This window comes from Diadema setosum, chromosome 7, assembly GCF_964275005.1.
Source record: "Diadema setosum chromosome 7, eeDiaSeto1, whole genome shotgun sequence".
Lineage (NCBI taxonomy): Eukaryota > Metazoa > Echinodermata > Echinoidea > Diadematoida > Diadematidae > Diadema > Diadema setosum.
This window is the reverse complement of record NC_092691.1, coordinates 36,339,875-36,361,419: the sequence shown is the minus strand read 5'-3', so window position 1 is coordinate 36,361,419 and position 21,545 is coordinate 36,339,875. Positions and strand designations below refer to the sequence as shown.

Sequence of the window (21,545 nt, the reverse complement as noted above, 5' to 3'; positions counted from 1 at the left end):
CCCCTGGCTACGGGCCTGCCTTTGGGAGGTTTGATTAGCAGGCACTCGGCAGTGATGAGTGAGCTTGTATTCTCAATCATAATTATTAGTCCTATGCTGGTCACAATGTTATTCTACTTCACTAGAACACATATATATAAATTTGTATTCTACTAATGCATACTTAGTACTATTTGTTGGTACAATGTATCATATTACAGAATGTCAAAAGGAGTACACAGCAAGGCATTCATAATGCCGTAAAATTATCATTTTATTGGTAAATTTCACACAATGTAAATTGCTCGTTCGTTGATTACTTTTGTCAAAGTGCGTATATTCAGCTACATTCCTGCATAGATAATTTCATTACAAAATTCATGATAAGCATGAACATAGATTATGGACATACTTAGTATATGTCTTGTGGCTCTGCATATTTCATTGTTTCAATATGAAGTGAAATTTAAACACGATATTCGCATCGGTTGTTATACTATGCCAAGAAATAGTTGCTGATTATGATAAGAAGTTCAAACGAGATACTTGTTGCATGCTAGTTAATTAGGATGCTTGTGTTTTGTTTTTGTTTTTATTGCTGATTTAGAGTTCTCACAACACGTGGGGAAAGTCATGTGATCTGGAGAAAAACATGTGGAGAAAATCTATGTGGAGATAAACCATAATGCTGGGAGAATTAGAGAGCGTATGCAAGGAATAGAGGCGATTTCAACTCAAAAAAAAAAAAAAAAAAAAAAATTACCCCAAGCTCGTATCATCACTTCAGATCAGTGTTAGGGTGCGTTCGAGCGCTCTCCTAAAGCGAACTGTACCGTACCGTACCCGCGCCAGAGGAGCGCTCGAACGCTCCTAAAGTGTACCGTAACGTAAAGTGGACCACTTCCCGATGTGCTCCAAAAGCGTACCAAAAGCGTACCAAAAGTTCGTTGTCAAAGCAGGCGCGTATCATGCGCATACGTACCACAATGCAAATACATCATTCTCTTTGTTCGGGACAGGTGTAAGTAGTTCAAGCGCCAGGTGCATGACATTCTTGCTACAAAAATGTGTGACCTTTTCTAAAAACAACTCGTGAGGTACGCTTTCTCTACAGAGCGCTCGAACGGTTCAAATCTGTATGATGCAGGTACAAAAAACTCTACATATCCCTCCGCATACATTTCATTATTTGTACTAGGAAATGGGATAGACTCTCGAAGTATTTTAAAGTGTTATTTCATCAGGCGATGAAGCAATACAATTTGTATCTGAAATGATTATCTGTATCTCATTATACTTAAGCTAGAGCCTTCAATTCAGGCAGATTAGCTGCATGCTAAGCTCGAAGTTCCTAATATTTGCACTCAGTGGTAAAAGATAAATCGAAAAATGGTTGATACTAAAAAAATGCCTACACCTGCAGAAATCACAACGAGCATTACCCCTTGTTATCATATTCTGTGTAACTGAAATAGAATTATATAGATATTTGCCGGGTTTCGATGATCATAATTTTAGTCCCAGCTCTTGTTATGATATATATTATGTTCCAACGCTTGTACTCTGCGATACTTTATTCTATATACTGCTTCACTTGTATATACTGCATCTGACAAGGTTTGGTCTGTTTGCACAGAGAATGAAAACATCCTTCTCCAAAGGAGTACAAAGAGTCGCAAATTTGCTGATTAAAGGGAATAAACAAATACAGTTCTATTCCCGCTGTTTCTTCGACGATTTCTCTTGAATATTAACCCTTTTCCCCTTTTCGACATCATTGTGTTTCGCTGATTTATTTGACATTTTGCTATTTTGTGAGGCACGGGAATGAATTTTATTGTTTGTGATTTTCCTGTATGAGTTATCTTTTATTTTTAAGGGGCCTTTTTAGGTCTTCTTTAATAATGTGTTTTATTTTGTTATTATTTTGCGCTTCTAACCTGTTAAAACTTTATTGTTTCTGTTATATTTCTATCGCTCAATTCCTTACGTACCAAGGGACACTTCTGTAGTGAATTTATTGTATTTGAAATATGTGATAGATAAATGCATACAGCAGAGTTAGATGTCTCCAAAGGGCATGTTTGCACTATGGCACTCTGTTCCTTTTGCTATCCGAGCGTCGATTTATGGGGAGCGTCGATTTATGGGGAGGTGTCGAGGTGTTCCGTATGTTGATATAATCATATACATGGATATAAAGTACACTTTAAACGGTGGGACGTGGCGAAGATAGATACTTTGACTGCATGACTACTCACTTTAGGAGTTTGTGTGCACGGCAGTTTGATTTCCCGCACATGATCATGGCACTCTGAAGGGCACTCTGCCGAAATCTTCTTCCTACCGGAAAACGTCCTAATCATAGACATTGTGCCTTTACAGGTATAACCAACCACACACAGTCACGTCAATCTGACAAAACAGTAATACAGCTTGCACAATCTTCACGATCTGTAGTGTACATGCTAAAAATCCTATTACACTATCAGCCCCGTATTAACCATTACGAAATAAATCAAATCAAATCAAATCAAATCGGGCAGACGTGTAGACTTTGCCACTTCACACATCTGGTCATTCTCTACTTATTGTATAATATTGTCTAATAATTGGTGGTCATGAAGATATCACTGACTTAACCTTTATGACGTATTGTGACATCATTCTGTAATTCTGGTCCCCGGCTGCGTTACAAGCCTAGTGAACGTTACGCTTTTAATTCAATTCAATTCAATCCAGTTTGTCCTTCATTTCCATCCAACAAAAGTTGAAACAAAATACAAAGCATACATTACACAAATCATTGCTTTATATTAAAAAAAGAAACACATAATTCAAGGATCATATCTCATCTATCATATATAAATACATGTACATGTATATCATAATATGCAATTACCTGGAATAAGATATATAGAATTGCACACTTTGCGAGGTTGACAAAAAAAAAAGTAAATAGGTTTCATCCACTATTTTGAACTCTTAATCGACACTAAAATACAATTGGCAAATAACAATGTTTATTTGTCAGCCAGGCTACTTGCAGGTTATACATCTTGTGCTAACTTAGATTTATTTTCATTAAAAAATAACGAATTTAACCCAACAAAACAAACAAAATGGACTGTAGCTCACATCGACATTGTACTTTGAACTTTTGAGTGTTTGTCTGGTGAGTCGAGCAAAGGGGAAATAACTTTTTTTTTTGGCTCTTTTTTTTTATTATTATCCGGTGAGTTTCGAAACCAACGGGTCATACAATATACTGCATGCGTTTGGGTGAGTGTGTGTGTGTGTGTGTGTGTGTGTGTGTGTGTGTGTGCGTGTGTATTCAGCGGTGTCCTCTGTCTTTTAGCGATTCGACAAAGAGTTCCGCAGAAAAATCCCAAAACATACGGTACTGGATGTTCTGGGATAAAGCAAAGCGACAAGAGAATCGTACAATAGACCCGCAACATGTCTGCTGCATGGAATTCCACACAGGGGGCGGCAGCCATTGCAGCCGTGTCCATTCCAGCGGGATACGCCTGGTTTCGCTGGAAGTACCCTACCCTAATTGGCGACCTGCAACAATTGGGCAGCATTCTCTTCCTTTATAGGAGTATTGTCGAGATGGAGCGATCCCGGACTTCCATGGCAGACATCTTCGAAAAGACTGCCCAGGAACGTCCCAATCATCCATGCATCCTGTTCGAGGAAGATTCGTACAGCTATGCCGACGTGTCCCGCAAGGCAAGCATGACGGCGCGGTGGATCAGCGGTTCGGACCCCAGCTTGAAGAAAGGTGACGCGGTGTGCGTCCTGCTACACAACGGGCCGACGTTTTTGTGGACGTGGTTGGGACTGTTGAAACTGGGCGTCATTTCGAGCCTGATAAATTACAACCTCCGTGGAGCTACACTTCTGCACTGCATACGAACGAGTGAAGCCAAGAAACTCATCTTTGGTTCAGGTTTGCTGTTTAGATGATGCCCTATAGTATATCTCGACTTTTTTGACTGCAAAATTTGCCAAATATACCACCCAAAGTGTGCACCATATTACTGAATTTAATTTCTAAAAATGCCAAGCCCCCTCCAAAACCTTTCCCCTACATGCTACTATAGGCTCACGTGCGCGTCCCCCCTCCCCCCCCCCAAAAAAAAACACAAACAAACCACCACACATTATTTTTACTCCCCCCCCCCCCGAAAAAGAACAATTCCTGTGAAAGGCCATGCTCCATCCCAAACTCTATACCTCTACTTTTTAGAACGATCCTCCATTTCCAATTCCCCTCCCCCCCCCAAAAAAAAAAATCAATCAAAATCCAAATTAATTAATTGATGTCCGTATTAAAGGAAACCAACACCCTAATGTAAATGTGCATCGAGTGAAAGTAGCAATATTATCAAAATAACCAAGTGATGAAAGTTTGAGGAAAATCAGACAATTGATTCAAAACCTATGAATTTATAAGGTTTCGGTACTGTCATTCTCTGGATGGGGAGACTACTATACTTTATGACGTCATTATGGACAACGTTAAGAAAATACAAAGAAAATTCAACATATTTTCACTTTTCTACCGTAATGGATGAGCACTTTATTTACCTCTAATACAGAAAACATGGGGAATAACATTACTCTTTTGATACCAGTAACAAGTATATGGAATATGTTTTTTTTTTTTCATCAAAGAATATGAATTCTTCCTATATTTTCCTCATGCTGTTGTCCATAATGACTTCATGAATAGTAGCCTTCTTATCTAGCGATAACAGCACCGAAAGATTAAAAATCATTAACTTTTTAATCGTTTGTTTTTCGTTCTCAATCTTTTACAGTTGTAACTACTAAAATTGCTACTTTCACGTTAATTAATTTATCTCTTTTCTTTTTTTTTTTAAATTGAAGCTTGGTTTCTTATGAATCTACGGGAGGTAATTGTTTGTTTTTTCCCCATCAGGAATTTACAGGGCAATGTTCTTGAAACTGTACCTCTGTTGTTTTCAAATCCGTTTCCTATAAAATGTGGAAATACCGTAGTTACTACAACAAACTTTTTAATACAAATGTATTACAATTATTTCTCGATCAAATCTTGGGATCATGCTGAAATTTTCAATTGGAAAATTTGAATTGCGAATGAATTCAAGCCATTACTCAGCTCTGCATCTCAAGTCTACCGGAAGATGGTTATGTAGGTCTTCATTGCAACACTATAGTGGTTCAATTACCAAATATTGTCACTTTTTGGGGAGGCGGGGAGATTTCTTTCTCTTTATTTTGTTAGTACTTAATAAATTAATTTAATTACATCAATAAAATTGTTGTTAGTAATAAACGAAATAAATGAAATAAAGATATTATGCTGCAATTAATGAAAAATGTAAGACGAAAAACAAGAATGTTGAAATGTGTTCATCTTCTTTCATCTCAGTGTGTCATAAACACAAGCACACACATGCGTCCCACACACACTCCCTGCATTTTTATCTCAGAAACAATATTGGTTCGAACGCGCTGAATTTTTGTAGGCATACAAACGTGTTATAATAAGCCCGTCATATCATAAACAAACGGCCAGTTGATACCAGGCTATCTTGGATATGAAAATTACGGTCAAAGTTGACATTTTTAAAAACTTGAAGGTGAAGATGGCCTTTAAAACATTCAGTGTCATGTTTCATTTTATTCATATCAAATCATGTTGTTAAATCTACAGTTTTTCACCCTTATATAACACTGAGACACACCCATACAAAAACTCAAGAAATTTTCTTCTTTCTTGTTGTATCCCAGGAGTTTTTATTGTTTGTCCAAATTTATACTCAATTTAGGGCGCATATAACACTTCACCTGACAACACATAAAAAAAAGAACAACAAACCGTCGAGTCAAGACAGCTTCAAGGCGACTAAATGTGTATAATTTATGTCGCACCCTATGCAATGAGAGTCAAAACTGGTGCATTAAAGGCTCCCATTATGTTTATTCTTATAACAACATGTCTTTTGTAGATATATTGTTGGGATTTGTGATTCTCCAGGTTCAAAGATGACGATCATCAGCGGACAAATTTTTGATACTGCTTATCAACTAACTCGTCTCGGTGACGAGATCAAGACTGGTTGAAAGTTGAAACTTCAATTACACTCTGCGGAACCAAAGGAAAACTTGAAATTTTGATACAGGTATACTGACCGAAAGATGCAAGAAACCTATTTTAGCACAAGTTTGTCTCTTGGAAGCAGAATTCTACATTTCAGGTAATTGAAAATGGATTGATAATTAATTAAATTTAATTAAAATTGATAATCAAAATGAATGCTCCTTTTTCAAGTGTCTTTATCAGGGAACAAGTGTTTTCCTGTTTGTTTGGTGTTTGTTTGTTTGTTTGTTGTTGTTGTGTTGTTGTTGTTGTGTTTTTTTTTTTTGGGGGGGTGGAGGACAGGGGTGTTGTATTTGATGTACTATTTCCCTGCGGCTTGATAAGTAAGTACACGTAGTGTCTTCAATTCGCAATGAAAATCCAATTGACATTCTCTCTTATCAATACCCACTCTCTGTACAGAGTTTCTACCTATTGTTTGCGACATCCTGCCCAACCTCCGCGAGTTGGACATCGACCTCTTGATGGTCAACGATACTGGCGAAAGCATCGAGTCACCGCCGAACGATGTGGTTACCATGGACATCGACACGGTGAACGAGGAGTACTACCCGTCAGTCCCCATTAGCACTCTGGACGATGTCGCTTCTTATATATTTACGTCGGGCACAACAGGTGAGATATAGTTAGATAGATACACGAAAACATTGGTGATTATTAGATATGATTGTATATATACATATATGTGTATATTTATATCTTTTGATGTCACCTTAGGGAGACATTATACTATGGTTATTATTATTTCAATAGTATACAAAGGAGAAACCTTCAGGATACAAATTTGTGTCTCCTCAAAGGTCTTGTTTACCATTGGGAGCAGTGATTTGAAAAATGTTAGAGAAATCATATTTGATGTATATGTGTAGGTCAGTTGTATCACAAAACATCCTACCATGTAAAAATTTTTCAATAAAGCCTGAAATATAAGGAGATATCACTATTTTTCTCAATAAACCATAACTGTAGACAGTTTAGTCTAGAAACAGTTTTATTATAACTATTGTTCGCATTTGCATATTTAACAATACTTGACATTAATTTTTCTGATTCAAATTTTTACTTTGGTTGTTTCTATCCCTAAGTCACATTTCAGAACTATTCTAAAGCACTAATGCTGGGTTTTTGTTTCATGTGCAAATGGCAAATAAGGCCTTTAACGTTTTCTATACTATAATCCCACTTAATCCATGCTTTGCTAGTGACAATGTAATACACATTTTTTTTCATGCCTCACTTACGATGAGTTATATCAATAAAAGCAATATAAAAGCATCTTGGGAATGTGGACGTCACGTTTCTGTCTAGTGAGCGGCTTATCTTTCATGAAATTATAGTTGTTAAAAACTGTCTTTATGTACAGCCAGCAGCAACGGTCGCCGTCACTGACTGTACTACATGCAACGACAACACGAAAAAAAGAAAGATAAAAAATAAGATAAAATTACAAATAAGTGACTCCCCCTAATCACAATGACCGACCTTTGTAACGAAAAGGTTCTAAGCAAAGCAATTTGGCATAGGTATTCCTAGACTTGTTGAAAAAAACAAAATGATCTGTTCAGTCACGCATTAATGAGCACACATTCAAGACAAAAAATGGTCTCTTTTCAATTGTCACAAAAGTCAATGTGGGGTGTCTGAGAAACATTCTCTTTCTGGTGTGTGTGTTGTTGTGCACAGATGACTATTTATAGCACAAAATTCCACATTCAAATCACTCTACCCGTATGTGATGTACCTGCTAATGCGGGTCTGAAGTCTCTTTGAAGAAACAGTTCTGTCATAAGAAAAGAGTATATGTATATATACAATATATATATATATATATATATATAATTTATATACATTCACGTTGGCTCTCCCACTCTTTAGCTCAGTGCCATAACCAATGATGTCAGCTCCTTATAAGAGTCTTATGTAAAGAGCGTCGGCCTATACTAAACATTAACTGTTTGATTGATATCCAAAAACAGGGTGAAAAAAAAGAGATTCTAATAAAAGGCGTGGCCTGTCGCTTTTTGTTATTATCATTTTTTTGATATCTCAGCCATTTGAAAACCAATTTTCATCAAATAAACGTTGAATCCTTCTTAAAATTACATGCTCTTTCCTATTTCATAAGAGGTTTCTCATTATCTCACTTAGGAATGTTCAAAACATGAATCCCCACCTCAACCAGTACTGTACAGTCCCTTTAACAACAGTTGCCTGGGGGGGGGGGGGGGGGGTGTCCAGGATACATTGTTATCCCCCCCCCCCCCCCCCCGTCTACGCCCCTCTTCTTCCCAATCTGTACGGTATGTGTTCAGAAGATAGTATGTACTGCCCTCGATCTCCTGCAGGTTTTCTTCAGACTTTCCTTTCTTCCTCTGCCCTTCTTTCTCTCATCTCTTATTCTCTGTGCACTTAGGATGGATGTGTGAGTGAGTGTGTGTGTGTGTGTGTGTTTGCCAACAAATTAAGCCAAGGTATGTCTTTGCGTTTGTTAACTGATGAATTATGTACAAATACGTGTTATTTCAATTTGGACTAATCTTGTGTATGCATTGGTCCATGTCACCAGAAGTTTTGGTTGATTGTATGTATTTTACCTTGTTTATTTGAGGGCTCCAGCTGCAAGCACATAATTGCTTCTTAGGAGTCCTGGCATGTAATTGTTTCTTTGTAATGACATGTAAGTTGTATATTGTTTTATATTTTGCCAAAATGAATGAATGAATGAAAGAATGAATGAATGAATGAATGAATGAATGAATGAATGAATGAATGAATGAATGAATGAATGAATGGAGACTTGGAAAAAAAAAAACCCTCCCTTAAAGATGCTAAGAAACACATAGAAAATGACCTCAAAGAGCTATTTCCACTATAGCGAAATGGTGACGATTTTCATTCTGAAAAAAAAAAGAAAGAAACTACACATACAAACTTATTAATGTTCCATGATCCAGTCAACCCTTTGTTGACGTGCTTGTTTCTGTCGTAATTTTGGGTATAGGCCTAAATTCAGCAAACTTGGACCATTTGGGAAAAAGCGAAATTCACAGTTTCCCCATTAGATTCAGGTTCGTCACCAACACACTAAAGCAATCTATAGCTATTGAAGAGCGTATCTGGTTGTATAATAATATGACTATACGTGTATTGCCTCCTGAAGTTCCACTCACAGCCCATAACAGCAGTGCCAATACTACTCGCGAACTCATAATGTTTAATAAAAACATCAAACAACCCAAACCAACAAAGCTGGAAGCACAAATCAGCAACCTTTGATAATCATAATTCATCTCATGAATGTAGGCCTACTTGAATGTCATCTGATTTATGATAATCATCAATTCTATCACTACTCAACGGGTAATTATAACCACATCAGAGGGGAAGAGATTTGTATTCGTTTGTCTGTGTGTTTGTTAACTTGCTGATATACTGTTTGTCTTTTGTGTATACTAGGGATGCCTAAACCGGCGGTAGTCACACATAAGAAAACTGTCGGCGGTGGGCTGATTTTGAAGAAGACTTACAACGCCAAACTTCACCCTGACGACGTGTATTACGCACCGCTTCCTCTATATCACTCCTCAGCACTCCTTATAGTGGTGTGTGGAAGCTTTACTGCAGGTGATTTCAGCTGTACATATGCGTACACACGTACGCACACAATGTCATGTATCATGTATGTTTATATATCATATATATATATATGTGTGTGTGTGTGTGTGTGTGTGTGTACCTATATGTGTGTACATGTATATGTACCTACATACATTTATTTACTTATTTATTTATTTATTTATTTATCTATCTATTCATTTATTCATTCATTCATGTCTTCTTTAAAAGCGGAGTAGTTCCATTCAGAGCCATACATGCCTGCCTTACAAGGGAGCCCTGCGTCAGATACAAAAGCTACAAAGTATGATTCGTACTTACAAACAATAATATTAAGTAACATTAGTTATACATAGAAACGGGATAGAAATCAACAAAAAAGATACAACATTATACATGTAATGGTCAAACACAGTAGCTGCGAAAACAGAAATACATATATATATATATATATCTGTTTACGAATGAGAACAAGATAATTTCATTTCCTGGTTGATGAAGTGCATTTTGGTTTTAGCGTAGATTTAGAAACCACGCACAATACATACATTTCTTGAAAGCGAATGAATATCAGTGAAAAATGGGAAAAAGTTATGCATGTGCAGATTTTTTAAAATAAATTTGTGTCTTTACTATTTTGACAATACAAATTGTGATGTCATGGAAAAAAAAAACATACCCATAACCTACTGCAGAGATGAACTTTACTTTCTCACTCCTTGGGCGGGATTAATACTTGTATAGGGAGCAACCCTTACATGTCAGTTGCTTCCTATGAGCGTACCCTCCTGTGCCTGTCTATTCGAGAGCCTTCTGTCTCCTATGTTTTCAGTCATAATCCATATGAAACCTATGCTGCCTCATTTCTTTTTAGCTCATACCACCTTTTAAGTTTGGTTTAAAAGTTAAAAAGTGGAGTTTTTCCGTCACAATTATAAACTGTTCGATTTTGATTTGACTGTTTGTTTGGTGTTTCTTTCTTTTTTTAGGCTGTACCATTGCTATAGCGCGAAAGTTTTCTGCGAGCCGATTCTGGGATGACATACGGAAGTACAAAGTTACTATCTTCCAGTACATCGGTGAACTATGCCGCTACCTGCTGGCTCAACCACCGGTACGTTTTCGACAACACCGCGGTGTCTGATACCATTGTTACATTTTTGCCTTTCGTAGAAGTGATTTGCTCTCGATCTGTTGCTCTTCCTCACATATATTACAGCGATAAGATTTCGTTTGATACATGCGTACCTGTGTATTTTGCTTGCTTTTTTATCATCTGTCTGTTTGGAGGCATTTTTAACAATGTATCGTCTTTCGCATTATTAAACCGTCTTTTCAGTGAGTGACGTGAATATTTCAACATCTATCTATCTAGCTGATTATATAATATGTTCCCTCTAGTTATGAATATGAAAGTAAACTGCCATTCCACAATCAAATTGACTTAAAAAATGTAGCAATATCAAACAAGCAAAGGGGACATTTCATTCAAATAGAACATAAGATGCCAAATGTGTCATATGTTTTAAAAAAAGAGAGTGATGTAGGTCACATCCACTCAGGCAAGTTGTATGAGGAGTTTTACATGAACCAGTACACAAACATATATGTTTTTATCAATACATGTACCATAAATACGTCGAAATCTAATAAAAATTCTCCCTTATGGGTTGTAAGAGTTTACTACGTTGATCCAAGTCAACTTATGCATGAATTAGCTATGATTTTAGAAATGTTTGATTTTAGAAATGTTTGATTCAAGAAAGAGGAAGGCTACGAAGTAAAAATGGAGAGAACGAAGAAACTTGGAAGAACTCAAGAGGACAATGAAAATAAAAAAGGAACGGAGATGTTCAGAAGTGACAGAATTAAGGGCGAAACAATTAAGAACTAGAGATTGTAATTTGTCATCACTGACAAATTAAGGTGATCCGATTTTTTTTTAAATCAATGATTCAAGTCCTGATCGCAAAAGGCATGACCATGCAGGTTTCATCTGTGTTCAGAGACATTGGCCGTGTGATGTTTGGATTCTCATTTAGAAAAGGGAGTCATATCTGCCATCTTTGGTACCAAATCTGTATACACTATAACGAAGATACAGCAACAAGTACATATGACCTTGGACCCCACTTTGCACAACCTAGATGGCATCTGAGCAAAAAGTGGTTATTTTGTGAAATGATTCTTGTAACATGATCTTTGCGTGTGCAAAATATGGGAAAGATAAGACATGTATTCACCAAGATACAGGATGAAACATTTGTGACCTTTGACCCTAATTTACATACCCAAGATGTTGTCCGATCAAGTAGTTGTTATTTTATGAAATATGTACGTGACATGAACTAAACATGTGCAAAATATGGGGGTGATAGGGGATGTTTTTCTTGAGTATTGCAAAGAAAGTTGCAGAAACATAGAAATATCTCAATACATCGAAGATAAGCTTTAATTTCAACCAAGTATTTTAACATGACCCCGACATCATATGAAAAAACAGAGGGCACGTAACGATATCGCAAAGACTCAGTTACAACATATTAAAATATGAGAAAAATTCACCGAAGGGTAAGTGAGCTAGTGCTCGATAAAAACAATCATGTCAATTTTCACATCTAGAAAAATTCCCTCCCATAGAGATAACACGTCATAACGAAGAAACAGAAAGAAGTACATATGACCTTTTGACCCCACTTTGCACAGACAAGATGGCATCTGAGCAAAAAGTGGTTATTTTGTGAAATGATTCTTGTAGCATGATCTTTGCGTGTGCGAAATATGGGAGAGATAGGACATGTGTTCACTTAGATACAGGATGAACCATTTATGACCTTTGACCCTAATTTACATACCGAAGATTGTGTCCGATCAAGTAATTGTTATTTTATGAAATGATGTACGTAACATGAACTAAACATGTGCGAAATATTGGGTAGATAGGGCTTGTTTTTCTTGAGTTATTGCAAAGAAAGTTGCAAAAGGAAATTAATATGAAAATACATCGAAGATAAGCTTTAATTTCAACCAAGTTTTTGGACGTGATCCCGACACCGCATGAAAAAACAAAGGGCACACTAAAGATAGCCCAAAGTCTCAGCTACAACATATCGAAATCTGGGAGAAATTCACCGAAGCATAAGTGAGCTAGTGCTCGATAAAGATAGTCATGTCAATTTTCATTTCCAGAAAAACTGCACTCCCATAGAGATAACACGTAAACTGGTCAAATTTGACAGGATTACTTTCAATCCATTTTTACGAGGTGACGCCGTCCTCCAGTCTAAATGTTTTTATTACATAAGTGAAAGAACATTTAATAAGCTACAACATACTGAAATCTGGGTGAAAATTGGCTAAGGATAAGTGAGATACGCTCGAATGAACTTGAAATTTGATGACGTCATTTGGAAAATTTCCTTTTTTTACTTTATTAAGAAATTTGATATCTTTTAATCATTTTTCCAGCATCGCCAACCCATGAAATGACATGTACAACTCATCAGCTTTCAAAATATGTAAAGAAAATGTGGGGTCACCGTCCATCCTGACGATTAAAATCGGATTTAAAATTGGCCGTTTTTTGGCATAGTTGCACTGTATATCGCCATTGACGCGCTCGCGGAATTTCAACTTTGACGGGCCCGTATGACGTCATATTGAGTCGGATTGACTTGAAACTTGGTAGAAATATTCCTTGACATTTCAGACATTCGATCCGTGCGATAAAACCGGAAATTTCCATTGCATATGAGCTGTGCGTGCGTATATGCGCGTCCGTCGATTTTTTTGAAATGCTGTAAATGACCTGAAACGTGTGCAAAACAATTCTGAGGTTGATTAGAGCATGTTTAAATTTCAACGCGCGCGTACGCGCTCGTTTAGTATGAACGTGACTAAGTTTAATGAAATATATCAATAGACCTTGACTTGAACTATGTGATATCTTAATTTCATTCAAAAATTCCATTCCATTAATGAGATATTGATGTAAACGTGATTTCAGATAATGACGTCATAATGACGTCACGGTTAACTGATCACATTGATACACTAGGGGCCCGTTGCATAAAACTCCAACCGGACTTTTTTCCGGTTGAAATCACAAAATTCCGGTTGGAAGCTCCCAACCAGAGTTTTTATGCAACGGATTTTACATTCTTAGGTTAGCAACCTTAAAAAAATCAGGTTGGGTAAATCCCAACCTGAATTTTCTAAGGTTGCTAAAAAAGTTTTATGCAACGGGACCCAGATCTGTCGTCCTTAGGATTATATGGTATAAGTTTGGAAGTGATAGGTAGGGGACTTTGTGAGTTAACCGCTACACAAGATTTGAGGAGAAAGAAATAAAGAAGAAGAAGAAGAAGAAAGAATCCGTACAGATACAATAGGTGATCCGAGAGGATACTCGGATCACCTAATGACACTTTCGACAGTATGCTTTTCCTACTCGGGTCATTCCACGAGACCGACACCAACGAGTTACACGGCCAACGACTTTTATAAAGGTCCGTGAGTCATACAACCCAATAGTCATACAGCCCATGAATTCGACACTAGGCAAACTAGGACCACAAGTTCGACATTGAGCAAAAAAAGGCCCACGAGTTCAACACTGAGCAAAAAAGGCCCACGAGTTCAACACTGGCTAGGTAAAATTAGACCAACGAGTTCGACTTTGAATCACGATCTCGTGGGCCTAGTTTGTGTAGTGTCGAACTCGTGGGCTTTGTTTGCTTAGTGTCGAACTCGTGAGACTTGTTTGCTTTTGTGTCGGACTCATAGACCTTATTTGCTTAGTGTCGAACTCATGGGCTGTATGGCTCGTGGACTGTATAAACCGTGGGCTATGTGCTTCGCTGGTGTCGAACTCTTGACGTGCACCTTTCCTACTCACAGAAAGAGAACGACGGAGTTTACAAAGTACCATTACGGGCAGCCGTCGGGAACGGACTACGCGTTGAGATCTGGAAAGAATTTCAGACGAGATTCAATATCGGCCGGATCATCGAGTTCTATGGAGCTACGGAAGCTATTAACTCTTTCATCAACGTGGAGGGACGCGTGGGTTCGGTCGGCAAATATCCATGGACAGTACGGGTATGAGCCTCACATGAGAATATGTCAATCGCCTGGACTTCATGTTTCATTAGGAAGCATGGTTGACGAGTTCAGACTTGATTACCAAATTACAAAAGTCCCAAAGTGATTTCCATTGTGCCCTCAGAAACACCAAAGAGGTAATAGAAGTGCAATGCAGAACCATTCTGAAGTTGGAACATAGGATATAGTCAAACTAGCAGGATAGTAGAGATTACTTCAAAGTGGAATGCAAGTAATAAGTAAGTTCTGGAATTTGGATTTTCTCCACAAGATACTAAAGTGTATTACAGTGTATGTACACATAAGGTAATGAACACATGGCCTAGTCAGTCCCCCATTGACTCATGCACACAACATTTTTACTCGATTGTTTTTCTCGCCACGGAATCGAAACCTGTATCCTTCGAATCAATTTTTGGTTGTGTTGCAAACGGTTTGCGATGCAATTTTCTTTTCTTGTTGAGGGGGGGGGGGGGGGAGGGAGGCAAAGTTGCAGACTTAACACATTACCTATCGGTAATTTATGTACACAAACTGATGGGAGAGAAAGGTTAGTTGATGATACCATCATCTCTGCTTATTGACATGTGTTCATAAGAGATGAATACAAGTAGCACTATTCAGCAAAAACATGTGATTTCAAAGTTTTAAAACTTTCATATTTTATGTCACCTTTTAATGCAATGCTTACCATTCTGTCTATGATGTTAACTTCCATTTACGTTCGAAAAGATGACATAGATCACGATAACAATAATTCCATTAACAGTTTGATGAAAAGAAGGCTGTGATAGCGCAATTTCTGTTGTTATAGCTTATATCATCATTACACCTGTACCATCCATCATGGTTATATATTACCGATATGATTACCATTATCATAATCAATTCCATATGGTCTCGGATTTTGACAGTAAGGACTAACTTAATGATAAATTCATTTGGGCTCTTGATATCTAGTGGCATCATACACTGTCATTCGTCGTATTCTATTGTTTCTCGTGTTGTACATTATTTTGTGTAAAACTTGCCCTGTACAGTGGTTGAGTAAAAATGTACGTGTGACTACAATTTCATCCCTTAGTTTGATAATTATCATTATTCAAACGTGAAATCATTTCCAAAAGACTGCGATTCTACTTAACTATCGTCACACAATCAAGTGTATATATCAGGTAATCATAATTATCTTTCTATTTTATTTCATTCTGTTTGTTTTGTTTTTGCTTCGCCAGAAATTTTTGGACAACATCGAGGTAGTAGCTTACGACTTTGCCACCGGCCAACCGAGGCGAGACGGCAGCGGCATGTGCATTCGTCTACCCGCAGGTACCTCAAGAGCCCATCTGGAAACCATCCGCAGGCAGTAGTCATCTGTATCCAATAACATTGATATATCTTGGTAAAACACAAACAAAATCCCTGCCCTTATATGCAAGCAATTCAGAGGAGTAAAGTTGAAATGAAAAGAAAGACAAAAATCATTGTAAAACGTGTTTAACAAAGAATTTATTCTGCTTAAATACAGTCGTGAAGTTGTTTTTACACAACACAGAATGTGGAGCTGTTTGTTTCTTTTTCTTTCTGTTACACGGTATGCCTATGTCGTGCTATGACATGTAATGAAATGCAAAGGACAATATCTTCAAGTAGATTAGAGTTTTTTCTGTGATCTGTTCGTGATTGCAACTCTCATTAAGGTATCGGCAACTCCACGCGCCATCTTCCACTTCCTACGCTTCTCTGCTTTTTTTTTTTTGTGCTCGTTTGTTGTGGCTTTTTCATCTGCGTCTTTTCAATCCTACTTCTGTTTTTTCTTCCTATTCTTCATTTCCTTCCTCTACGTCGTCTTCTCCTTCTTCTACTTCTTTTTTTTTTTTTTTTTTTTACCTTAATCATCATCGTCTTAATCGTCATCCGTTTCTTCGGCAGAATTATTATATTATTCCATGACTATATACTTCTCTTTCATGACTTTTCGCAGTACCATTAACAGAAGAGGGAACACTCTACATGTACCAGCATTCATTGATTTAAAGTCAGTGTTATAATCCTGTATGAACACGTAGCATACCTAACAGCATATTCAAATGTTAAAGTTAATGTACTTTCTTCAACGAAGGGGAGCCCGGGCTGCTGTTGATGAAGATGATGGACAGGAGACAGTTCGCTGGCTATAAGGGCAAGAGTGAGCTGACGGAGAAGAAGATCGCAAGGAACGTAAAGGTGCCAGATGACATGTATTTCAACTCTGGTGACGTCATGAGGATCGACAGTGAAGGTTACGTGTACTTTATCGATCGAGTGGGAGACACCTACAGGTTAGTGTCAGAACCACCGCCTCGAAAATGCGTCTTGTTGTTGTTTTTGACAGAATTATACATGTAAATGGAAGAATGGAAGTGACGATGTATAAAAATCAGCTGAAGGAATTGAACTTTTTTGTTCGAGTGAAATGCCACAAGATGTTAAAAAAAAAAACCCGGAAAAACCATGAAACAGGAAATAGGACAGAACCGATCGGACATAAAAAAGATAAAGAAACAGTTTTCAGTGTTTTCATGAAACAGTGCTGTCGGTCCCACTCGCACAAATTAGATGATGTGATATAGTGTGGAGTCCTCCCACGAGACCGACACCCACGAGTCATCCAGCCCACGAGTTCAACACTGTAAACAGGTTCATATGAGTCATACAGCTCACGAGTCATACAGCCCATGAATTCGACACTAGGCAAATAAAGCCCATGAGTTCAACACTAGGTAAAAAAAGCCCACGAGTTCGACAGATACAACACGGGGCTTAATGTGTCGGTCTCGTGGGCCTTGTTAGCTTAGTGTCGAACTCATGGGCTGTGTGACTCGTGAGCTGTATAACTCGTGGGCTGTATAACTCATGGGCTGTATGACTCGTGGGCTGTATGACTCGTGGGTGTCGGTCTCGTGACGTGCACCCGATAATGTCTGCGCCTCACATGTCTCCATAACCTGCACACTTGTCTTTGTATGTCTCCGCCACGAAGTGTCGCCGGAAGCATTATGTCCTGAAGGCGTTTTCATGAAACTTTGTGTATACATGCATGTATGCACCACCATGTTTCACAAGGTAAATATTTTCTAGGGAAAGTTTTTAATCCATACAGTCAAAGGTCAAAGATCAAGTGAAAATGCTAAAATTGCACTATTGATAGAATAACCTAGAAACTATTTAAGGTTGCAACTATATAACATGATAACCAGTTCACAAAACGAACAGCTTAATATAGGTATTGTCAAAATGTGTTTCTCCAACATTCGTCGATGTTCATAATGGCACTCTATATTCATTCCAATGGTTAAAATTTCGTCCATGGATTAACAGAAGCGCAAAATGGGCACACCCTGCACATCCTCGTGTCAGCATGTGTTTATCACTGGATGTCTATGGACGAACACAATGAGTCATGTGCATGATTACGCAATTGAAATTTGCATAATCCATGGCGTAGATTTAAGCTACTTTTTGTGAACTCCGGCCATTAAGTTGCTATAACATTGATGTGGTATGTATTAATGCTTTATTCAACTCGATGTCTTTTTAGAGGGTTTACTTTTTCTCTTCTGTTGTTGTTATTTTGAGTCTATGTCACCTCCACAAACTATTATGTAAGCTTAGCTTCCAATTTTTATATTTATTTTCTTTTTCAATTCCGTCCTTTTCATTACGTCATAAATGTTAACGTTGTGTTTGAATGTTTAATAATAATAATAATAATAATAATAATAATAATAATAATAATGTCTTATTTATCCAGGGTAGCCTCTTCAGTGTTGCCACTGCTCTACCAGAGGGCCCTGCTATTATTATTACCCTAGCGTTGCCAGGTACCCATTTATACACCTGGGTCGAGAGGGACATTGTGGGTGAAAACATAACGTAAGACGTAAGCACTGGGCAGGATTCGAACTCGCGGTCCTCCGTTCGGGAGTCGGGAGTCTTATCCACTATGCCACAGCGCCCCCAATGTTTAAATGTTAACTTTGTGTTTGAATATCTTGCAGGACTTTTGTGATTTCACCTGGTATTGCTTTTACTGGCTGTAATGACACGATGAATATCTTTTCACATTTTATATGTAGGTGACGAGATGAATATGTACATGTATAGGCCTGCGTGCTGTAAAATTTTCGCAATCGAGTACGATCTATATTATGCTTCTGGCATTTACATTTCTGATCATTTATTATGCTCCCATGACTAATTCATGTTGTTCTTTCATCATGTGTTTGTTTCTTCATATCCTAGATGGAAGGGAGAAAATGTGTCCACTTTTGAGGTATCGCACGTCCTCAGTTGTTTTCCCGCCATCGAGGAAGCTAACGTGTATGGCGTACATGTGCCCGGTGAGCGAAGTAACTCAATGTCGATGATATGTATACCATAAGTAGAAAACAATACAGGGGCGGATCCAGGAATTCCGTGAAGGGGAGACGCAAACAGTATTTCTGGTGCTACTTCTTGGTTTCATCTCATTTTTTCTTTTTATTTCTTTTGTTTTTACAACAAATAAAGAGGGTTTATGCGCGCGCCCGATGCGTCCCTCTCTGGATCCGCCACTGCAATAGACGATAGGTTAGAGTCAAATATTTTCCCCACTCTCTGTTAACACGGTTAAAAAGGGGACTTTCCTCAATGGCAGTCATACACAGCGTATATCGTTTTATTTCGGGGGCTAGTTAAGTGTTTGGGAACTAATGTTCACTAAGATAATCAAACATAATCACTTTTTACGATGATGTGACGTCCGTAGGTTTAAATAAAAGACACTCAATACAAAGGAATGTATTGAGTACCTTTTAGCTAAACCTAACCCTGACCCTAATCCTGAACCTAATCCTAACACTAACCAAAACTCTAACTCTATATAAACCTAACCCTAACCGCAATCTTTATTCTAACCTTGTCACTGACCAGTACTTAGCTGGAGGGGGGGGGGGGGGTAATCGCCCTGATACGGAATGGAACAAAGATGGGAACAACACTATCCGTATCAGCAAGTCAGAGAGACTGTATTGTTTAAATGATGCTTGGAGGTGATCTGTCTCATTTATCCTTGCCATGGATAGTCTTCAGATTTGTTTGAACAAATTAACCTTATTTCAACCTCTCAAATGGCATGGAACCTTCTCATAACAAATCCCAGTAACATTCGGTTGTTGCCTCTTTCTACTTCTTTCATGTTTGGCAGGACATGAAGGAAAGGCCGGTATGGCGGCGATTGTCGCTCGCAAGGGCGCCACCATCGACTACGGGGATCTCTATCGTCACGTGAGCACTTCGTTGCCGACCTACGCCAGGCCCAAGTTCCTACGGCTGGTGGCCGAGACAGATCTGACGTCCACATTCAAGCAAAAGAAGTCGGATCTGGTCAAGCGAGGATTCAACCCCGACTTCGAAGAGGTATTCATCGTCGAACCTTCCCAGGAGACCTACGTGCCCATCACACAGCGACATATTCAGGCACTGACCAGTGGTTATGCCAAGCTCTGAAACGCCATGCTCACTATTACCTCCAACCTCCCTGCCATCACTGATGTCATGGTCACTATCATGCCAGCGGCTGATATCTTGATCCTATGCACAAAGAAAATAACGATAATCAGTATTCCGTCAGACTTAATACGATATAAGTATAAAGTCGTTATAGAAAACTTGATGATGCTATGGTGATGACGGCATACAACATATTATTACGATGTGGTGGTTTAGTACCTGAAGTTTTTAAGTACATGTATGCTACAGTAGTTCAATAACTGTTCTCTATGCTTAATCACGGGTACATTGTGGTTTTGATGTACATTTTGATACTTAGTAAGACTTACTCTGAAAAAAAACCCCCTCAAACACAACAATATAAAACCTGTTTTTAACCCGTTCCATAATGAATTCTAAAATGCCCATGGACTTAATATGCTGGCCACCAGGTTCCCGTACGGATCGGGTTAATGTGCCTGTTGTTTTTATCTCAACAAATCATTGTCAAAGCTACATGGCACCTTTCTTATGTATATACATTATTTTACATATCCCGCGCCTTGAACGACTTTACATATTATATTCATTGTTTTGCCTGATTTTTAAATTCTGCGCTGTTGAAGAATTTTAGTTACCTTTGCACAAGAGAGCTTGTGAAAGACTTGGTAATACTTCCCAAGCTTTTGTATTGGTCTGCTGAAACAAAGTCTGACTTTATATGAAAATTTTAGTTCTAACCCTGCCTTTTGACGAATTTGATAATGAGCGAACGTCAACTGTAACAACTGTGTAGAGAAGACACAATTTCAGCATTACTCAAAACACCGGTTTTAACATGTTTGACATAGCAAGTGCCGCAGCTTCCGGGCGTTTTCGAAAGGTGCGAAGAGTAGCATCAACCATTTTTTTTTTCAGCTCACTTGACAATGCTTTTTTAATGTCAGACTTATTGACTGTTGACAACTCCCATTTTATGCCTACGTTCTGAAATAATGTCACGTAAATAGAACTGAACTGAACTGAAATTTCATATACATATATTATGTGTATACTCATCGAACTTCAATCATTAAGAAAAAAGAAGAAAGAAAAAAGTTAACATTAATTTTACATCAGAAACAAATCGTAACAAGACTATTTAAAAGCCTTACAAGAGGAACTGAAGACAGCAAGATTA

General features: G+C 38.0%; 1 protein-coding gene across 1 annotated transcript; it reads left to right on the top strand.

Annotated features, from left to right (window-relative positions):
* Positions 1-3,438: 3,438 nt before the first annotated feature.
* Positions 3,439-20,383, top strand: LOC140230847 (long-chain fatty acid transport protein 2-like). The gene is made up of 9 exons (XM_072310995.1): positions 3,439-3,934; positions 6,539-6,751; positions 9,593-9,760; positions 10,741-10,865; positions 14,651-14,851; positions 16,090-16,183; positions 16,977-17,175; positions 19,139-19,236; positions 20,082-20,383. Exons 1-9 carry the CDS (start codon positions 3,439-3,441, stop codon positions 20,381-20,383), a joined length of 1,896 nt encoding a protein of 631 aa, XP_072167096.1.
* The last annotated feature ends 1,162 nt before the right edge of the window (positions 20,384-21,545 follow it).